The 22,908-nt window shown below is 44.9% G+C and overlaps 1 protein-coding gene across 1 annotated transcript in view; it reads right to left on the bottom strand.

Annotated features, from left to right (window-relative positions):
- The window catches only part of GRIA3 (glutamate ionotropic receptor AMPA type subunit 3), a gene marked incomplete at its 5' end in the record, with an annotated part of 121,041 nt that extends 98,858 nt beyond the window's left edge, over positions 1 to 22,183 (bottom strand). The window contains 2 exons of the mRNA XM_083372271.1: positions 18,079 to 18,237; positions 22,093 to 22,183. Coding sequence (XP_083228397.1) covers positions 18,079 to 18,237; positions 22,093 to 22,183 — 250 coding nt within the window. The remainder of the gene's footprint in view (positions 1 to 18,078; positions 18,238 to 22,092) is intronic.
- Between the last annotated feature and the right edge of the window lie 725 nt (positions 22,184 to 22,908).

Genomic DNA, 22,908 nt, shown 5'->3' with positions numbered 1-22,908 from the left:
CCAGAACAATATCCCTGTGAGGTGGGTTCCATGGAGAGAATGAGAGACTAGCCCAAAGTCTCCCAGTTGGCTTTCATGCCTAAGGCAAGACTACAATTCAGGGTCTCCTGGGGATTGGACCAAAATCATCCAGCTGGCTTTCATGCCTAAACTGGAACTAGAGAAGTCACCATCTCCTGGGGATTGGCCTAAAGTCATCCAGCTGGCTTTCATGCCTACGGCGAAACTAGAACTCACAGCTGCCACTTTCTAACCTGGGTGCCTTAACCCTTAGACCAAAATGGTTCTCAGCGTTTACGTGGACGACACAGTGGCGTCTCAGTACTGGACTCAGATTTCATACAAGCCGAGACAAGAACATTGGGGCAGGAGTCTGATGTAAGAGCTTATGCTCCCAGAATTCGGGTCTATGACAATTCGCCGTGGCCAACTCACCACGGCCAACTCGTTGCTGGACAAAAGTTACACTAGAAATGGTGGAATGGTATCATTAAAGAAAGGAGGCCAAAAAAAGAAGGGACAGAATGAAATGCAATCGACCAAAATTAAAATATTTTTTCTAATCTATTTTTAAATGATTTAATAGAAGTGTGAAATTGTTCCGTGGTGAGTTGGCCGCGGCAAGTGGTCCCATTCGCCCAGAATTCCTGGGGCCTAGTCTGTGCCCTGTGCTCCTTATTCTGATTACGCCCTTCCAAGGAGGAGTTATGATACTCCCTCTCCTGACTTTCTGCCATCCAAACATTCATTTGTGGCATCCGAAGTGCATTAGACAACAGCATCCTTCACACTTCCTCGTTTAGCAAACGGGAATTGAGCAATTTTACCAGTGGATGAAGAGATTAAGTGAAGTGCCTCTTCAAACAGAGAGCAATAAAAAAGACTTCACTTCCTAGGAAGCATCAATTTCTCCCCCTCCCCCAAGAGAAGGAGGCAGTTGGGGTGCCTGCCGCTAGTCTTCTTGCACATTTTTAATCTTTAATCGAACGAAAGAGGGGTGACTCTTCCCCTCTACCCAAACACCCCAAATGGCCAACTAACCCGGTTATCAGTCAGTGTTAGCTTGGTACTGCACAAAAGCAGGTGAGGCAGGCAAACAGCTTGTGAAACTGAATGGAAAGAAAGGTTTTGTTTTGAGTGCCAAAGGCATATAAATAGAATTCATCCCGAAGGTAAGTGACAATAAAATGGAACTCTGCCAGCAGCATTCGTCATCGTCCAGGCAAACAACAAGAGAGGGGAAGATTTCATATCAGGGGGAAGAGCTTCTTATCAATCAATCTAGAATATGAACTCACTGCATCTCTGAGTATTAACCATATCCCACTATTGTATTTTTTTAAAAAAATCCCGGAGCAATGTATGATCATAGAGCAAAAACCCAGGCAGTATTTGACTTATGACTGCAATTCAGCCCAACTTTCATGTTGCTAAGCGTGACATTGGTTAAACGAGTTGTGCCCCATTTCACGACCTTTCTTGCCACAGTTGTTAAGTGGATCACTGCAGTTGCCGGTGGTTGTTGAGTGAACCTGGCTTCTTCCCCGTTGACTTGCTTGCAAGAGGGGGTCACATGACCTTGTGAACCAGCAACCGCCATAAACATGAACCAGTTGCCAAGTGTCCAAAGTTTGATCATGTGACGATGGGGAGGCTGCAACGGTTGTAAGTTTGAAAAACAGTCGTAAGTCACATTCTTCAGAGAGAAAGAGAGAGAGGGAGAGAGAGATAAAGGAAGAGAGAGAGAAAGAGAGAAAGAGAAAAAGAAAGAGAGAGAGAAAGGGAGAGAGAGAAACAGAGAGAAAGGAAAAGAGAGAAAGAGATGGAGAAAGAGAAAGAGAAGAGAGAGAGAGAAACAGAGAGAAAGGGAGAGAGAGAGAAACAGAGAGAGAGAGAGAGAGAAACAGAGGGGTGAGGGAGGGAGAATATCTAATTAGACCAGTGACCTCCATTCTTTTGGACACCAGGGACCGGTTCCGTAGAGAGAGATTTTTCCGTGGACCGAAGGGGGCGTGGTTTCATGTGCTGCCTGCATCCCACGGGCTTCATTTGTTTGCGTGGCCTGGTTTCTGGTATGCCACAGCCCGGTACCAGTCCACAGACTGGGGGTTGGGGACCCCTGAATTAGACAACTAATTCAAATTTGGTAATTTATGCAGTGCATGGAATGAAAATGAACAGAAAAGCGCGGATAGAGATTTCAATGTCCACAGCAAGCATCTGTTCGTCCTAATTTGCATTCTCGGTGACATACAGTATGGCCCTCTGCTTGGACCAGCTGAAACAGAACGAATCTACAAATATATTCTGTGACATGCTTTTTTTTTTTAGCAAAATCTACTTCTACAGTAGAAAGCATCTTTCCCGTTTGCAGAATTCTCAATAACCTCTGCAGTTCAGGCCACTGTGGGGAGTGGTCCTTTTTAGGTATCCACAATAAGTCACCTTGGTCCTATTGGTGTCCATGAGGAACACCAATGAGTCTTGGAAGCCTGAAGAAGCAACAGCCACACTTGGAAACTCACTTCCCAGTCCTTCCATCTCTAGGAAGCAGCAGGATTAGGGTTTAGAACAGGGATGTCCAACCATGACCACTTTAAGATCTGTGGACCTCAACTCCCAGAATTCCTCAGCCAGCCATGCTGGACAGGGAATTCTGGGAGTTAAAATCCACATGCCTTAAAGTGGCCAAAGTCAGATGCTCCTGGTTTAGAAGGAAATGGAGTAAGTGGTGATAAATGAAGAAGTGGGCAAGTTCCACAAAAGCCTTCTCCAAACCCACATCAGGGACTGCTTTGGAGAAAAAGAGTAAATCTCTTCAGTTCCTTCCTTCTTTTCTGATTCCAATGCCTTCCCCTTTCAGGTCATTCTGCTGACAAGCTTATAATCAAATGATGAGACTGGGTGAGCAGACCATCTGGGTCGTTTCCTTGTTTCCCAAGAGCATGATGCTAGAGTCACAGAAGTTGTGAAAACTGAACATGAGGTCCAACTGCTACTTGCCATAATTTTGGCCAGCAGAATGAAATGGAACTAGAAGAAGAACTATGGTGCTGGAGAAGACTCCTGCAAGTCCCTTGGACTGCAAGGCGTTCAAACCGGTCAGTCCTAGAAGAGATCAACCCTGACTGCTCTTTAGAAGGCCAGATCCTGAATCTGAAACTCAAATACTTTGGCCACCTAATGAGAAGGAAGGACTCACTGGAGAAGAGCCTCATGCTGGGAAAGGTTGAGGGCAAGAGAAGAAGGGGACAACAGAGAATGAGGTGGCTGGATGGAGTCACTGAAGTAGTAGGCGTGAGCTTAAATGGACTCCAGAAGATGGTAGAGGACAGGAAGGCCTGGAGGAACATGGTCCATGGGGTCATGATGGGTCGGACACGACTTCGCAACTAACAACAACAGCAAAGAAGAAGAATGCCATTACCAATTCGAGCAGAAACATAGAACTTTTATACTGACTTTTCTCTGTATTTGTTAATCTGTACTGTCTCCCACCATTCTACTCTGACCAAGTACAGGTTTAGTGACCGTCCAAAGTTACAACAGCACCAAAAAATGTGACTTATGGTCATTTTTCACAGTTACGACCTGGGTGGCCTCCCCACGGTCACATGATCCAAACTCTGACACTTGGCAACTAGGTCATATTTATGACGTTTGCAGCGTCCCAGGGGTGTGTCACGCAATCCTCCTTTTGCGACCTTCTGACAGGCAAAGTCCATGGGGAAAGCCAGACTCAACAACCAGGTTACTAACTTATCAGCTGCAGCGATTCACTTAGCAAGAGCGGCAAGAAAGATGGTCAAGTGGGACAAAGCTCACTCAACCCACGTCTCGCTTAACAACAGAAAATTTGGGCCTCGGTTGTGGCTCGGGAGTCGAGAACGACCCGTAGTTCGAACTGGCTGAGGGATTCCCAGCCAATTCCTCAGCCAGCATGAGGAATGGCTGAGGAATTCTGGGAGCTGAAGTCCACAAGTTGCCAAGTTTGGAGACCTCTGGTTGAAATCCTTTATTTTATTTGTGGGGGAAATGTACCTGAGTGACTCTTAACTGCAAAACTGGAAAACGTCCATCTTGCAGCATTCTGTGGATCTTGGCCCTTGTTTCCTAGAGTTGCTGTTTGATTCCCCCTTCTCTCTTAGTATCTTTCTCAGGAGTTTTCTACAGAGGGCAACATGATTGGGGTGGAAGGGGGAAACGTGGCTTGAAAATTCTGATTTAAGGAAAGCAGATTGCAAGCGATAAAGACAGAGAAGTGACAGGCATTCCGCCATCTGCTCTGCATCTCCCCAGAGAATTCAAGATTAAGAGAGTAAGGTGAGTGAAGAAGCTTGGAAATTGATTCACATGCAATTAGTTAAATGACAGCGGGAAGGATCCGTGAACTTTTAAGAGCCCGTTTCAACAAAACGGGACACGATTGCACACCTTCCGCTTTCTCTGTCGGAGAGGGAGTCGCCTCCATTGCCGAAAACGCTAAACCAGAGCAGGTTTTGGAGACAGACATCACTCCCCCTTAAAACTCAATTTAGTTCAGAACACGGAGGTGGCAAACAAAATCAAGATTTGTAAAAATACGATTTGTGAGAAGCCATGAAGGATGGCAAAGGGCAACTGAAAAGGCACAGCCTCCTATTCATCTCTACTGTTGTAGAAAGAAGAGACTCACGCCAGCTCTTCAGGAAAGGAAAGGTTTATTGCGCAGGTTCAGATAGCTTAAACAAAGCAAAGGGTCTGAACCCCGAGGGGCGTATGAACAGACATATTTATACCCCCCTATTTCCCAGTTGTACATTGTTCCTTATATGGTTATTCTACACATTCTTATCAGAAGACAGTTTGCATAAGACAGGGGAGTACGTGCAGTTACACAAACAGGATTATGGCTACCTTGATCAGCATCTGCCCTAAGGACAGGAATAGGTTTGTTTACACAATGACTTTAGTACACTTCCTCTTTACTACCATGGTTGGAGATACTGGAAAACTACTATTTCACCTTTGTCAACCTCTCTAGGAGAAGACGTGGCAAAAGCTGGGGTTGGAGTTAAAAGAGGAATCAGCCTAGAAGCCCTACATAGCCACAAGCAGATTAAATCCAAGCCCTGTTGAATTCTGTTGACCCTTCCCTAACTCCAAGCAGGTGCCAACCATTACTTGGGAAGATTCCTATGCATAGCCTGTTTAGCAATAAATAATTTAATTGAGACTTCATGTGTGGATCTGATCTTTTGCGCCTGACAGCCACTCTGAGTAGACCAGGTGAAGAAACAGACACAGGAAATTCTAGAATGCTACTTTATTGACATTCAGTATAATAAGAAGATTTGAAAGCCTCTGTTTCCTCTTCCTTCCCTCTTGTACCAAAGAATCAAGCCGAGACAATATTGAGTTTCTTTCCCACCCTTTTCCATTTTCCCAAGCTAAGTTCTCATTGCCTAATAGTTGCCACATATTTCCTTCAAGGTTATTCTTTGTACTCCTCTACTCTCTTTTTCAAAGATATTGGTGACCGCGTGCTGTCCTATCAGAGTGGGTCAGAACTGTTCTGGGACTGCAACACGAGCAAAATAATTATCAAATTTAAACTTTATATGGACTAGAGCTAACCTCATCAGATTCAAAAGCCAGTGTTCTCAACTGCAGCAGAGAGATATAGCGAGAGAGGCAGTGGAGTTAAGTGGCAGTGACAGGATATGACAGTTCAATTAAAGTGAAGATGTGCAAAGTAAACACGAGCAACTTTTTCTTACAACAGCAATTGATGGCAACTGACTTTGCGGTGTCAAATTGATTGTGGAAAGGGATGAAAAGCTACTGACTCTATTCAGGCCCAAATGATCAAACAATGGTTTTGCTATTTATTTATTTTTTAAAATTTAGCTCCATTTTGTTCTGGTGGTCTCTTTCTGAAGTCCATGTTGAAGTCCATGGTGGCTACAAGTTCCGTTTCATAACAACAGAAATAAGGGCAAACCAAGAATTAAAGAGACAGAATGGGAGATATCATCATAATTGATAATGTCCAATTTGAGTTGCAGATAGGCTAATAATAACAACAAAGCAAAAGAGCTGGAGAAAAACCACAAAATGCAAATAGAAGCGGAGCACCTGTGGCAAAAGAAAGCAAAGATAGTACCAATAGTAATAGCCGCCTTGAGTGCACTCCCAAAACATCTGGAGCACCACTTGATCACTGACAAATTCACCATTGGTCAGTTGCACAAGGCAGCTCTATTCCAAGGCATTGACAAATTCACCATTGGTCAGTTGCAAAAGGCAGCTCTATTCCAAGGCATTGACAAATTCACCATTGGTCAGTTGCAAAAGGCAGCTCTATTCCAAGGCATTGACAAACTCACCATCAGTCAATTGCAAAAGGCAGCTCTATTCAGAAGAGTTTACATCCAGCAATGATACGTTGAACGCCATCAAACAACCACACCTGCCTGTCCCAGCTTCTTGGGAAGGACTCAATAGACGGACAAAAGTTCCAAATCCAGTTCAACATCTGGATGACTGTTTGATCATAGTAATAATATTATAATAACATATTTATTATTAAATGTATTTGCTGCCAACAACTGGCTCGCTATAGTGTGTTGCACCAGCTCCTCCTCTGTGGGAACCACCACTCGTGGAATGACATTTTGATGTTTCTTCTTTTCTTTCTTCCTTGGTGAGCATTTACGTATCTACACACATGGCAAATATGCTCTGTGAATAGACGTGGGAGACCTCCTCAGCTGACTAATTAATTCCATGGGAACTTTCTTCAAGGGTGTTCTCCTTTGTGTTATGCCCAAAATCTCACTGCTTGAAGTCACAGTTTAACACTATGCTTGATGTTTTTGAAGCATGAAAAAGGCTGTCACTGTGCTGCTCTTTTGATATTCGAAAACCAGATATTTTTTTCCCCCTGCAATTGATTTAGCGGGCTAATATCTAGCATCAGTGGCTTCTGATAAAAAGCAAAACAAGAACACAAAAGAAAAAAACTGAGCCAAAGAAACACATTGTCGTGGTCATTTGAAGCACTGCACCACTGAGATGTGGTTGCGCAGTGGTTAAAATGCAGTAGTGCAGGCTACTTCTGCTGACTGCCACCTGCCAGCAATTCAGCAGTTCAGTTCTCACCAGCTCAAGGTTGTGGTCATGTGGCCGGCATGACTAGACACCAAAGGCGCACGGAACGCTGTTACCTTCCCACTGTAGCGGTCCCTATTTTTCTACTTGCATTCTTACGTGCTTTCGAACTGCTAGGTTGGCAGAAGCTGGGACGAGTAACAGGCGCTCACTCTGTTACGCGGCACTCGGGATTCGACCTGCCAAACTGCCGACCTTCTGATTGACAGGCTCAGCGTCCCAACCCACTGAGTTTTAATTTTTAATTTTAATTTATTGTACAGAGATCTTTAATTTTGTTGTTGTTAGCCGCCCTGAGTCCTTCGGGAGATAGGGCGGGATATAAGTCCCATTAATAAATAAATAAATAAATATAAGACTAAGTGCTATTGCTAATCCAGCTCACTGTCTGGAGTTTGATCCTGACCAGCTCAAGGTTTACTCAGCCTCCCATCCTTCTGAGATCGGTAAAGTGAGGACCCAGGTTGTTGGGGGGCAAGATGCTGACTCTGTAAACCACTTAGAGAAGGCTGTAAAGCACTGTGATGAGGTATGTAAGTCTAAGTGCTACTGCTATTGCTAACTCTGCCCACTGCCTGGAGTTTGATCATGACCGGCTCAAGGTTGACTCAGCCTTCCATCCTTCTGAGGTCGGTAAAATGAGGACCCAGGTTGTTGGGGGCAATAGGCTGACTCTGTAAACCACTTAGAGAAGGCTGTAAAGCATGATGAAGTGGTAGATAACTCTAAGTGCTATCGCTATCTAATCAAGTGCCCGTCTGTATTCAGAACCACTTGGACTCTCCAGAAGCACTTCTACCATTCTCCCAATGGAGTGGACAACCTAACACTGTATCTGTAGCTCAGGGTTGAACCGTGGAGTCCTTGGTGTTCTCTGAACTTGGTTGTTTATTTAAAGACATTTTATTACCAGACTGGATAAGATCTTCAGGATACTTATGTAGTTGAGTAACGCAACATCTGCAAGAAAGCAACCAAGGACTTTTCTGTGTAGAAAACTTCTCCATCCATTTATTTTTCTCACCGGTTGTCCCTCAGTGTGAGGCAAGAGATTCCACTTTTAGCAAGTTTCTTTTTTTAAAAAAAAAGGAAAAGAGAAGTTTATAAGGAGCCTTGGTGGAGCAGTGGGCTGATGCCTCCTTAAGTAACACCAGCTGCCTGCAATTAGTGCAGGTTCGCATCCCACCAGGCTCAAGGTTGACTCAGCCTTCCATCCTTCCCAGGTAGGTAAAATGAGGACCCAGATTGTGGGGGGCAATAAGCTGACTTTGTAATAATGCCACTTGGGGGGGGGCGAAAGCCCTAATAAGCAGGCATATACATAGAATGAAGGCTATTGCTAAGCACATTGATTTGTGCTTTAAATTGTAAGCCGCCCTGAGTCTTCGGAGAAGGGCGGGATATAAATGGGATTAAAATAAAAAAAATAAAAATAAAATAATGTTATTGGACTGTCTTCATTTCAAAGGGACCAAGGAGTATATACAAACTGCTTTTGACCCTATCATGGTCTCTCCAATAGTCTCCAGCTTTTCTTCAATTAAATTGCAAGGGTAGATTATTAATTTATTTATTAATTTATTTATTTATTATTTAAATTTATATACCGCCCTATTCCCGTAGGACTCAGGGCGGTTTACAGGGAAAATTAAAATACATAATATACAAAATTAAAATCAATTAAAACTATTAATTAAATTACAATCCCTGAAGTTAAACTAAAACCCAATTTAATTAAATTAAATTAAAACCCCTCAGTCTGGGCCAAACAGCTTGAAGAACCAGGTTTTGAAGTCCCGGCGAAATGAGCAAAGGTCGGGGGCAGTCCTGAGTTCCGTGGGAAGTTGGTTCCATAGGGCCGGCGCGCCCACAGAGAACGCCCTTCCCCTGGGAATAACCCGCCGGCATTCCTTAACTGGCGGTATCCTGAGAAGGCCCTCCCTGTGGGAGCACACAGGACGATGGGATTAAATGGAAGACATCCAGTTGTGGCGCTTTTTTCAAACTGGGAAATGAGGCCTCAGAAAGGCTTTTTAGAGAAGGAAAGGTACATAATAAATACAAGGGTGAGCGCAGGATACGGTTTATTTTATTTTATTTATTTATTATATTTGTATACCGCCCTTCTCCCGAAGGACTCAGGGCGGTGAACAGGGCACATATAAAAATAAAAGAAACATCAAGATAGCAACCGCAAAGACACATGCAAAGCCCTACCTGTTTTTATGAATGCACACAACATCGAGTAGAGCTTTGATGCTACCCTTGCGGCTGCCAATTTGAATTTTTTTGGACCACAGAGATGACAACCCAACAAGGAACGGCCTATTTTTCCTGTCAACAACAAAAGGTCCAAAAACACCGTGGAAAGAAGTTGGAAAGAATTTCTTAAACATCTGGAGAACAAGGTAGACAAATGGAAGGTTCTCTTACGGGCAGAAGACTTTAGATATTGGCAAGACTGATATCAACCAAGTCTTTGAACAACTCATATGGACTCAAGGAAGGCTACTGCCCCAAATCAATTCGCTTCTTGGATTGTTAACCCTACTTCTCCACGCGAAGCTGACCAGAAAAGAGACCTAGGACAGTAGCAAACTGTCTAGTCTGAGCACTGCCAGCCTTTTTCCAGGAGGGGAGCCAGAGGTAAACAGGAAGAAGCTGTTTGTCCACTGCCAGGAGGAAACATTCATGCTGCAGCATCAAGTTAAGTGTTGCAGGAGACGGGACAAAGCCTGCCAGAGAAACTGGTCTCTTCTGACTCTTGGTTCACCAGTTTGCCGTGCATGGAATTCCTAGAACACCATCTCCGTAGTGGCAGCTGCAGACTTTTTCCTACGTCCGCCTTTTCCGAAATCTCTACCCCTCTGCAAGATGGATTGTAAAATCAGCCTCAAGGAGAAGGAAGGAAGGAATGGAGAACCCCCCCCCAAAACCCCATCCAAACAAAGACAATGAGAACCTCTCACAGAAAACAAAGGCAGGTTCCCCCCCCCCAAAAAAAATAAATAAATCCCGGGTACTTGTCCCTTCTTTAAGAAAAATGATGGAGCTGTGGCAAAGAGAGCAGACTGGTCCAGGGGCATTAAGAAATACACACACAAGCAGCAGGGCTAAGGAGGGGTCCCAGAAAAATCTCCTCCAAGCAGTACTGAAGACTCACACACACACACACACACACACACACACACACACACACACACTGCCTTTTACAAAGCACAGCTTTGGGGCTTGTGTATTTTACTAAAAAGGACGGTCCCTTTGCAGGGTTTTTCTTTAGCCTTAAAGCCAATCCTTTCTCAGAATGTTCTAAGAGGGGAATCAGTCACTCAAGCTTTGCACTCGCTTTTCTATGCACTCTCTGTAAATAGTACGTGATCTAGCAGTCCATTTCTTGGCCTTAAAGGTGTACAACGGCTGTTTTTTTTTTTTTTTTTTTTTTTGCAATGACAGTGCAGAAGTGGGGGGGAAGAGAGCGAGCGAGAAATATGCGATCTGTTTGCTAATGAGCTGACACTGCAGTGGCTTCAGGAATATGGTAGCGTACACTACAGGCGCAAACTAGAAAGAGACAGCAACGGCACGCGAGAACTTAAAAGCATCCATTCAAACCTTAATGGTACCCGAGGCTGACAGAGCCGAGTTAATTTAAATCCAGGGGAAAAGGAGGAGAGGAATTAGACAGGGACCCACCAGTGATAAAGTTGGACAGTGACGCTGCCCTGTTGCAACATATTCCAGCAAAAGATGTCTTACTCCGTGCGCGAGCCAAAAACCCCGCAACCTCTCAGCAGCATCCACCTGCTGGCTCAGACTTTGGTTACACAGCTTGGAATTATGAAGCAAGTTAGCTCCTGCGTCCATCAATGTTTTTTCTTTTCCACAAAAAGCTTAAGATCACTAACATCTAAATCACCTATAAATGGGGGGGAACCCAACCAGGGGTCTTTTTTTTTCTTTAAGCATTTCTGCTTGTCCATCACGTCTCCCAAAATAGGAAAAACATCAACGCGAACATGAACAGCATGATATAAGATGGGCCACCACAGAGATGGAACTGGACGAAGAAAAGACAGTGGTTTGACCAAATGGCATTGGGGAGTCTTTTTTTCTTTCAGCCTCCAAAATTTCCCTTCTCTGCTTTTTTTCAAAACAGTTTGGTCAAGATTGCAGACCCCTGGTCTAGTGGTTAAGGCTGGAAAGCAAAAGACTTGAGTCCCACCTTATCTATGAAAGACGGCTGGGTGACTTTAGACCTATCACCAGGAGACAGTGAGTTCTAGTTCCTCCTTAGGCATGGAAGCCAGTTGGGTAACTTTGGGCCAATCGCCAGGAGATTCCACCTTAGGCTTGAAAGCTAGCTGGGTGTTTCTGGATCAATTAACCAGGACAAGTGATTTTTGTTCTACTTTAGGGAAGAAAAAGCGCTGTGTGACTGTGGCCCAATCACCAGGCGCTGTGATTCCTAGTCCCGCCTTCAGCATGAAAGACAGTTACTGTCTTTTAGCCAAACTCACCTCAAGAGTTGTGGTGGTGGGGAAAATAGGAGGAAGGTTTTCGCCACCTTTAGATGATTGTAAAAAATAATGCAGGCAGGATAGATACAAAGAAATAAATAAAATCATGTCAAATTAACCCATCAAGAATTTCAACCAATGGCGAATTTGCAGAAAGACAGGGAATCACCCTTGGCATATGACTATAAATATCTTCAGATGTTTAAAAAAAATTACTTTCAGGTTTGGCACAAATAGCCTCCATTTGTTTTATTTATTTGGAGCTGCAAAATCTTTAAATATTCCATATCCAAGCCCACGAATAACATTTCCACCATCACCTACCATTTATAATACATTTATTTATTTATTTATTTTATTAAATTTATATACCGCCCTATTCCCGTAGGACTCAGGGCGGTTTACAGGGAAAATTAAAAGCATAACATACAAAAATTAAAATCAGTTAAAACAATTAATTAATTCAAGTCCCCGAAATTTAAAACTAAAAGCCAATAAAAATTAAAATCCCTCAGCCTGGGCCAGACAGCTCGAAGAGCCAAGTTTTCAGGTCCCGGCGAAATGAGCAAAGGTCGGGGGCAGTCCTAGGTTCCGTGGGAAGTTGGTTCCATAGGGCCGGTGCGCCCACAGAGAATGCTCCTCCCCTGGGAATAACCTGCCGGCATTCCTTAACCGGCGGTATCCTGAGAAGGCCCTCCCTGTGGGAGCGCACAGGACCAAGGGAGCTTGATGCCGGCAACAGGTGTTCCCTCAAATATCCCGGACCCAGGCCATTTAGGGCTTTATAGGTAATCACCAGCACCTTGAATCTCACCCGGAGGGCAACCGGAAGCCAATGCAGCTCACGGAGTGGAGGTGTTACATGGGAGTATCGGGAAACCCCCATCACAACTCGCGCGGCCGCATTCTGCACCAGCTGAAGCCTCTGAGTGGTCCTCAAGGGCAGCCCCATGTAGAGAGCATTGCAGTAGTCTAAACGGGAGGTCACGAGTGCATGAGTGACTGTGCGTAGGTCATCTCGGTCCAGATAGGGTCGCAACTGGCGCACCAGGCAAACCTGGGCAAAAGCCCCCCTGGTCACGGATCCTATGTGGTCTTCAAAATTGAGCCATGAATCCAGGAGGACGCCCAAGTTGTGAGCCCTGTCAACGGGGGGTAACACCTCACCCCCCATCATTAAAGATGGAATAGTCTGGTTGACCCGAGATGCAGGTATGCACAGCAACTCAGTCTTGGCAGGATTGAGATGAAGCCTGTTTCTCCTCATCCAGACCCGGACCGCCTCCAGGAAACGGGACATCACTGCGAGGGCATCACTGGGTTGGTTCGGGGTGGAGAAAAAGAGTTGGGTATCATCAGCATACAACATATCCTCAGGCGAGCTTTTTAATCCCTAGAAGGTCTCCTTCCCCAGCCTTTCCTCAATGCACTTGGCCAACAGATGCTGCTGTGCATCAAGTAGTATGGAAAAGGACTGGAACAGAGACATGTTTCTGCTGTTTTCCCCTTGGTCACAAAAAGTTAGAACTGGTCTGCTTTAAATCAATTCATCTGATGAGGAGCTCTTGCCAAATGGATAGAAATGTCATCTCCCTCCCAAAGAATTAGGGCATTCGCTGCCCTACAACGCTGACTAATGTGAGCATGAAAAACAGATGGCAGTTCTAACAATCACATTGATCAATGAGGAGTTGCCTAGTCAAAGACATTGGACCTACAAATACTAGGACATTTAAATGAAACAATAGGACCACTAGGTTTATGACTTGCAGCTAAGCCTTCTTGAAAAAAAAATTCATCTGAAAAATAGGATAACAGGAGAAACATCTGTAGGATCACATCCAGAAGAAGTCTTCCACAAAATAGTAGAAGCCTTCTAGATTACAGAATAACAGAAGAGAGCTTGGAAGTCCAACCAGCCTGTTCAAGCAGAGACAAGTGGTTGTCCAATCTCTTCTCGAAAGCCTACCATGATGGAACACCCACAACTTCTGGAGACAAGTCATTCCACCAATTAATTGCTCTCACTTTATCAGGAAATTTCTCCTTATTTTTAGGTTGCGTCTCTCCTTGATTAGTGTCCCTAACTCTCATCAGCTCACCAAGATTCATAATTGATGATGATGTATTCCATGTTTGTCAAACACAGGTTCCTTAATAACAGTGGAGCAATAATTAGGTTTAGGTTTAGGTTTTATTGTATTTGTATACCGCCCTTCTCCCGAAGGACTCAGGGCGGTGAACAGGGCATACATAAAAAATACAAGATACAAAAATTAACAAGAGATGCCCATTTTAATACATCACCATGATTAAACACTAAGTTAAAGCTTGGCGATTGCTGCTATTTCCAGAAACCTGGATGATCAGCAAATTATCATAATCTATGGTTTCCTCAGATTAAGAAAACGAGGCTGCATAGTTATTCAAGTGGAGATTATCCTAGTAGAACACATAAGGGAAGCCATATCCTACAGTTAGAAATGAGACAGAATGTTGTATTTCAACATGAAGAAATATAAATTGCATTTGCCACTACTCAAATCAAACAATGTTTATGCTGCTGTCTTCAAATTGGGTGGGGGAAAAAGTTGAGTTTCAAATACATATTAAATCCAGACAGACTGCATCTTAAAGAGGGTTACACTAAGTCCTTAAAAGATAAGGATAAGGTGTAGTTTAAGGAAAACTGCACCCCAAATGTCTGTGATGCACCTAAAGAAGATAGGAGAAATAAAACTTGAAAACTGATGCAAGTTCTAAAGCTAAATAAGAATTTACAACAAGAGTCCTCAACCTTGGCAACTTTAAGACTTGTGGACTTCAACTCTGGGAGTGAATTCCCAGCAATATTTTAGGGAAAGACAGAAGCAAAGCCCAAATATCCTTCCTCGTCTTCTTTCTTAAGAGTAGGGTTAGCATCCTAGATCCAGAACCCACAGCCAGATTGATGCATGAGGCTCCACCAATGGAGGAGAAGGACTACTAAGGCCTTCAAAGGTTTCCAGATGTGGCCATTACACATCAGCCCAACACAAATAAATGAATGACCAACCCTAGTCTGCACATTCAGCTGAATAAAACAATAAGACCAAGGTATGGAAACCACATCAATAAATACATTTCTAACTTCAAACCAACTAGCTATGCTCACACAACTCACTTAAGGCTATGGATTGAATTAACCCACGATCCACTGAATCACGAATAAATCAGGCAGGCTAGGTTCACACAACATGTTCACCCCTTCCATAATTTCTCATCACTCTGTTAAATCACTGTCTGATCTGGTTAAACGCGCTGTGGCTTTAGATGTAAGGAAACAGACACAGGTTGTAGGCTAAGCAAGGTTCAAGATCCAATTTCGTGTATCTGTGTGTTTGTGGTTGTTGTTTTTACTTGGGTCACACGTAGAAAAGGGATGCAGTAAGGAAGGCAAAAACATTGTCACTGCAAGTCATGTAGCACTAGTGAGTATATACTGTAAATAAAATACAGTGCAATTTCAGATTGATTGATGCTAGATAAATATCGCTCCATTTCAGGCTGAGTAGCAGCTGAAGCATCAAAGTACTGCTTCTCCCTAAGAGAGGTTAATAACAAAATTTCCAGGTTTGGGATTAGATGGCAGGGAACTAATTTAGAATATCAAGGAAAGACTAACAAATTGTTATTGGGTATTGTTGTGTTTCCACTGCCATTGAAGGAAGAATGCATGGGATCCTTTTCTCAAGGAGGTCAAAATAACCTGGCTAGTTTCAAGAACTGTGATTCTTAATTTGGAGAGAGCTTAACAAAATAGGTTTTGATTCAGAAAGGTCATTCGGAAAAGTGGTTGATGGGTTAGGGGCTTCAGAATCTTCTGGAAGGCCCTCTTGAAGTGTATATGAAGAAGGTATAAATTATAGGAAGTTTTATTTGTCATGTTCAATTATGTTTATTCCCAAGCAACTCTGAAGGATACTAATCCACATGCATTTGGAAAGACCAATGGACTGCAGGCTTCACTTTGAAACCTCAAATTAGGTTGACTCCATCTTCTAAAGAGATTCCAGAGGAAAAAAAGGCTTTGGTCCCCAGACAAAAGCCTTTGAAATTCAGTTGTGATTTGGACACATCTGATCTGAGTCAATCCAATCCAGAAAATCTATTTGAGTTGGGAGTCCAGTCAAATCTCATTTAGAAAGAATCTCTGGATTAAATTTTTGTCTGGTCTCATCAAACTCCAAATATAGATATAATTTGTGTTGGGGATCTTAATGCTTTCTCTTTCATTTCTATTTCTCTCATCTCTATCATCTGCCTCTGTCTCTTTCTCTCCCACCCTCCCTCCCCCTCCCTCTCTCTCTCTCTCCCTATCCCTTCCTCTCTGTCTCTTTCTCCCTCTCTCCCCCTCTCCCGTTCTCCCATGCTGTATTTAACCAGCATCAGTTGGCTGGGGCCACTATGTAGCCACCTCAACCCAGTGCTGAGTTGGAAGGGACCTTGGAGGTCTTCTAGTCCAACCCCCTGCTCAAGCAGGAGACTCTAGGCCAGGGGTAGTCAACCTCGGCTCTTTTATGACTCATGGACTCCAACTCCCAGAATTCCTGAGTCAGCTGACTAAGGAATTCTGGGAGTTGGAGTCCATGAGTCATAAAAGAGCCGAGGTTGCCTACCCCTGCCCTAGGCCATTCCAGACAAATGGCTGTCCAATCTCTTCTGAAAAGCCTCCAGAGATGGAGCACCCACAACCTCTGAAGGCAAGTTATTCCAGAGTAAATTGTTTAACTGCCAGGAAATTTCTCCTTAGTTCTAGGTTGCTTCTCTCCTTTGATTAGTTTCCATCCATTTCTTCTTTCCCTTCCTTCAGGTCCTTTGTAGAACGAGGTGACACACACACACCCACTTCTTTGTGGCAGCCCCTCAAATATCGGAACCCTGCTATGATGTCACCCCTAGTCCTTCTTTTTACTAGACCAGCCATATCCAATTCCTGCAACCGTTCTTCATATGTTTTATCCTCCGGCCCCCTAATCATCCTTGTTGCTCTTTTCTGCACTCTTTCCAGAGTAAACTGACTTCATTTACTGCTTATGCATTATCTCTCATTCTCAAGTTGATTGGGCCCCTAACTAATAGACTCGTTTGGCCCTAAGATACAAGCCATATCTGTATCAATATTCCTGCTCCCAAGCAAGAGCCTTGGTGGAGCAGTGGGCTGATGCCTCCTTAAGTAACACCAGCTGCCTGCAATTAGTGCAGGTTCGAGTCCCACCAGGCTCAAGGTTGACTCAGCCTTCCATCCTTCCGAGGTAGGTAAAATGAGGACCCAGATTGTTGGGAGCAATTAAGCTGACTTTGTAATAATGCCGCTTGGGGGGTGTGTGTGTGAAAGCCCTAATAAGCAGGCATATACATAGAATGAAGGCTACTGCTAAGCTTGTAAGCCGCCCTGAGTCTTCGGAGAAGGGCGGGATATAAATGGGATTTTAAAAAAAAATCAAAACATCTCCTAACTTTAAGACGAGACATTCCTGATTGGACTTGAAGTACCAGCTGTGGTATATCAAAGGCCTATCCCTTCTTTTTTTAATTGCTCAGTAAGAAAGCAGAAGAGGAGACATCAAAACAAGAGGAAAAAAACTGTCTCTGCATCTGTGGTGCTAATTTTTCCAGCCCATCAAGCTTTCTACACCATTTGTCTCCTGGCCCTCCAATTCCTAGGGCATCTCTCCGTTTCTACTGCCTTCTCACTGTTTTTCTCTCACACACACACAAACACACATGTACACACACAGAGACAGACACATTCTCTGCAAGGAGAAAAGCTATTTTAAGGCAGAAAAGGCCCCCCCCCAAAAAAAATCCATTCTCCCGTTATCATTCCAAGGTCACTTTAAACAACAGCCACTATGCTGGTTTCTCCAAACATGTTATTTGTCAAATAATGCCCCCTATCACCGCTGCACATCAATTTATATAAACCTCAACAATGAACTTATGTGCCTTTCTCTCTCTCTCTCTCTCTCTCTCTCTTTTGCCTCGGTCTTTCAAAGGCTTCAGAGGAAGGAAGAGAAAGCAGTCCACATTTGGCCTGTAAGAATCAACCCATTTTGTTCTATGCAATAGTAATAAGTCTTTATTGATTAGCCCTTGGGCCATATCAAAGTGCAAAGTTCCAGCAACAAATTGTTACTAAAATTTGATAAAGGCAATTTAAAATGGATTGTTGTATGCAGAGAGCCCTGCAAAATAAATTAACTCCTCCTTATGCTTGGCTGCTGTGACACACAGTCTCTAGCTTACAATACCGCAGCTCTGGATGTTGGGGCAGAAAGACGAGAAGTCCAGATGGAAGAAAGAGGAAGGAGGTTTGAAATCTAAGCAGGGGACGTGGGATTGTAAGAAAATCCAACCAGCTACTTACATGCGTTGGTCACCGAAAAACTGTTCGAAGAATCCAGATGATCCACATGGTAGTTCAAGTGGAACGGCTTTTCTGTGAAATTTTGGTTTGTGTTGTACAACTGCACAGCAAATCGGAATGCACTGTGCTCCTGGACAGTGTTTCTCATGAAAAGTCCTCCTATAATGGAGAAGACATAGGATATTTAAAACAAAAAACCCACTGAGGATTGGGCGAAAACAAAAGGATCGTCTGGTTTAAATTGCCTTGAGAAGGCATTTGCGATTAGCCAAGATCACATTTCATGTCAAAAATCAGCAGGCTACATAAATCTTCAAGGCAAGAATTATGTTCTCTCTCTCTCTCTCTCTCTCTCTCTCTCTCTCTCTCTCTCTCTCTCTCTCTCTCTCTCTCTCTCTCTCTCTCTCTCTCTCTCTCACACACACACACACACACACACACACACAGAGGCTTTTTGAATCCTGCCGGGCTGTAATTCTCGGCCATACTCATTTGTAACTCAGCCCCGTTGAAAAAGCAAAGGGGTTTCAGAGGCAAGACAAATCAGACCGGGTAGCAAATCTGTACAGTACATGGGGAATTCCACCTAGGTTTACTCTCAACCAGGTCCCTCTGTGTAGTGAGTTCTTCTGAGGCAGAGAGAAGGGGAGGGGGGGGAAATGGGCTTCTAATCCTGCAAGACCCCTTTTCAAGCAAGGAGGTCGAAACCCCCAAGAGACATCCTACGGCATCAGCCCAAGCAAGTTGGGCAAGACTTCTTTTTTTTCCCCAATCCAAAACACAGCCCGATCTGAGCATTCTTATATGTGGTGGTCAATGGGATTTATTTCCCCAGTCAGCTTCCACAGAGGGCTGTGTTGGAAAAATGGATGGACAATGGAAACGGGGAAGAGATGTACTTCAAAGCAGGAAAGCTCGGGGCAGAATTTGCTTCTCTCCATCCCTGGGATCAGAAATAAATCCTCCTACATCCAGAGAGGCATCCTCCAGGCTAAATGGCTAGAAGAGCCACAGCCTAACTGTTCTCAGTCAGAGCCAAGGATAAGACACGTAAGCCTGTTCCATCCTGAACCTGTGCAGCCATTCAAAGACCAGCCTCGCTGAGCCTAAAGGAATGGACTTATTGGGGGGGGATGATTAAAACTATGTGCTCAACCCCAGATCTGAGAAACCCTAACTCTTTGATCTCCAGGGACAACCAGATTTAAATGTGCAATGGCTGACTCCCATCCCTGCCCTCCAGAGCAGCCCAAATAAGACAGAGGTGAAGGGTCCCTAAGCAAAGTTTCGACTAGCCCTGAAGGTAGTCTTATCAACCAAACAGGATGGCAGATTGCAGCTGCCTTCGGGGCAGAGAAGGAATGGAATGGAATGGAATAGAATAGAATAGAATAGAATAGAATAGAATAGAATAGAATAGAATAGAATAGAATAGAATAGAATAGAATAGAATAGAATAGAATAGAATAGAATTACAGAGTAGAACAGAATAGAATAGAAAGAATAGAATAGAATAGAATAGAATAGAATAGAATAGAATAGAATAGAATAGAATAGAATAGAATAGAACAGAACAGAATAGAATAGAATAAAAATACAGAGTAGAACAATAGAATAGAAATAATAGAATAGAGTGGAGTGGAGTGGAGTGGAGTGGAATGGAATAGAATATAATAGAAATACAGAGTAGAATAGAATAGAATAGAAATAATAGAATAGAGTAGAGTAGAGTAGAAATAAATAATGGAATAGAATAGAATAGAATAGAATAGAATAGAATAGAATAGAATAGAATAGAATAGAATAGAATAGAATAGAATAGAAAAGAATAGAATAGAATAGAATAGAATAGAATAGAATAGAATAGAATAGAATAGAATAGAATAGAATTACAGAGTAGAATAGAATAGAATAGAATAGAATAGAATAGAATAGAATAGAATAGAATAGAATAGAATAGAATAGAATAGAATAGAATAACAAACAGGAAATAATAGAATAAGAATAGAATAGAATAGAATAGAATAGAATAGAATAGAATAGAATAGAATAGAATAGAATAGAATAGAATAGAATTACAGAGTAGAATAGAATAGAATAGAATAGAATAGAATAGAATAGAATAGAATAGAATAGAATAGAATAGAATAGAATAGAATAGAATAAATCTGGAAGGGACCTTGGAGGTCTTCTAGTCCAGCCGGCCCCTTAAGCAGGAGAACCTATACCATCTCACAGAATCACAGGGCTGGAAGGACCCCTTGGAGGTCTTCTAGTCCAACCCCTGTTTCAAGCAGGAGACCTTAGCGCATCACAGTCAAATGGCTGTCCAATCTTTTCTGGAAGACCTCCAGCAATGAAGCACCCACACCCCCAGGAGACAAGCTGTTCCACTGGTTAATTATTCTCACGGTCAGGAAATTTCCCCTTAGTTCTCGACTGGGTTTCTCTTTAAGGACTTTCCACCCATTACTTCTTGTCCTGTCCTCGGATGCATCGGTTCCCTCTCTTCTCGGTGACAGGCCCTCAAGTGCTGGGAGACATCTGTCATGTCACCCCCAAGCCCTTCTCTTTGTTAGACACTAGACATACCAGTATGATTTAGCCACCAGATCCCTGATCACCTTCGGACGGGTGGGATGGAGTAGAACCACTGGAAAGTAAGGGTCTGCTTTTCTAGTTCCTTATTCAGCCCACCCACCCAACCACCAGCAGCAGCAAAACAAGGCTGGCCCCCCATGTTCTTTCTGCACAGCACGTAGGGGGAGGGAATGAAAGAAAATAAGATATAGCTGGAAAAGCAGGGGGGGCGAGCAAACCGTAAGAGGTAAATGCTCCACAAACAAAATGCTATTTTTAAGTACAGCTTGGCATTTTTCAGTGCCCCAGAAGAACCCAAGTGGGCAGGGAATTTTTACACTCCTACACATAGAACAATTTTTTCAAAAAAAAAAAAAAAAAGCCACGCGCACACACGCACGCACGCACATTTGCTGCAGCAGCACGGATTCGTTGCAGACAGACAAGGCACGGATTATTTTGATCGTCCACCTGCACGGTTTTGGCTGGGTACCCCATGCCAGCTTGGGGGAAGGGGGGGAAAGGGCACCCCATGAATGCTTCATCTGATTTGTCTGGCACATGGGGTTCTCTTGCCCCTCCCGCTCCCGGAGAGCCAAACCGGGTTTTTCAGCCAAAAAGAAAAAAAGAAAAAGAAAAAGAAAAAAAATGCCAGGGCCAAAAAAAAAAAAAACCCTACAAAAACAGATTTCATTTGCAGGACTTGGACAGTTCCCGGACGTGGGTTCAAAAGCGAGGCACATCAGCTCAGGCCAAAACCCCCAAAAAGTTTCAAAGAGAAGACCCGGGGGGGGAGTGGGGGGAGGCATTCGGTGGGCTTGCAAACAACAACCCCCGGACCCAAAGAGGTCCGCGTGGAAAAAAATTCCACGGAAGTTTTTGTTCTGCCAATTCTCCCAGGGAAGGGAAAGGAAGGGATCCGCTTCCTTTGCACCCAAGCAGGAACGGCTTTCAATTCCATCTGCCTTCGAAACGCCCAACTTCAGCCCAGAGATCCCTCAGGCGGCCAAAGGATCCCAATCCGCATTAAAGCCCGGCGCCCGATCCACTGCGCTGCCTTCCAAAGCTACCAAACCCGTTCAATTCAATTCAATGGTTAAATTGAGATTCCTCCAGCCCCCACACCCTCTCCTCAATTGTTGGGTACCCTGTTCGGAGGAGTAGTCCCAAACTCTAACGGCGAGCAACTAACTAACTCATTTGGGGGTTATTGCAGCCGAGAGAGGGAGGAAAACGGGGGGTGGGGGCTGGGGGGGAGGCAGTTCGACGGGGAGTTTTCAGGGGAAGCAAGCTCCCCCCCCCCGCCCGCCCGCCCGCCCCAAGCTTTCATCCAACACTTAACGTGAGGATGGTGGAGACGGAAGATCATGCGAGTCGCGGGAAAGGGTGGGTCGGGGGGGGGGAGAAAGGCCGGGAGGGGCTCCCGTTTCTCACCTATGCTGATGGTGTTGGGGAAGCCGGCGAGCGAGGCGGCCAGAAGCCCCAGGAGCGTGAAGAAGACCGTCGGAGCGGCGGGTTGCCCCATGGTCGCTCGCTCGGGGTGCGAGTCCGCTGCTGCTAGCCCGGTCCGCGACTGCTACTATCACCACCCAACTAGCCGGGCCGGCATCGGCGCAACCGCGGGGCGGCTACTACTGCTGCTGCTGCTGCTGCTGCTGCTGCTGCTGCTGCTGATGATGATGATGATGATGATGATGATGATGATGGTGATGGAAAGAAGGTGGGGCGCCGGCGGGGTCCCCCGTTTCTTCTGCCCCTCCTTCGCCTCTCGCTCGCTCGCTCGCCCGTCCGCCTCCGTCGCCAGTCCAGCCGGGGAGGGATCCGCCGCGTCCGCCCGCCGAGGGTCGCCCTCGCCCTCCCCGCGTGGAAAGGAAGGAAGGAAGGAAGGAAGGAAGCAAGGCGGGCAGGCAGGGAAGGAGGAGGCGCGCTGGCCCGCCCGCCCCCCCTCCCCGCAAACTCTCCGCCCTCCCTCCCTTCCTCCGCCTGCCTGCCTGCCTGCCCACCCGCGGATCGGGTCACGCGGGGAGCTCCGGGCCGCGCGGAAACTTCTATTCGCCGCCGCCGCCGCTTCGCTCCTTTGCGCAGAACTGCAGCGCGGAGCTCCTGGCTGGCTCGGGCTGGGGGGCGCCGCGGAGGAGGAGGAGGAGGCAGCCGAGCGAGGCGCTGCAAAGGGGGGGGGGGGAGAGGAGGGAGGGGGGCAGCCAGCCAGCCAGCCAGCCGCGCGGCTCACGTGGATCGGGCTTTAAAGCT

Source organism: Vipera ursinii (assembly GCF_947247035.1).
Source record: "Vipera ursinii genome assembly, chromosome: 12".
Classification (NCBI taxonomy): Eukaryota; Metazoa; Chordata; class Lepidosauria; order Squamata; family Viperidae; genus Vipera; species Vipera ursinii.
This window is presented reverse-complemented; position numbering and strand designations above follow the sequence as displayed.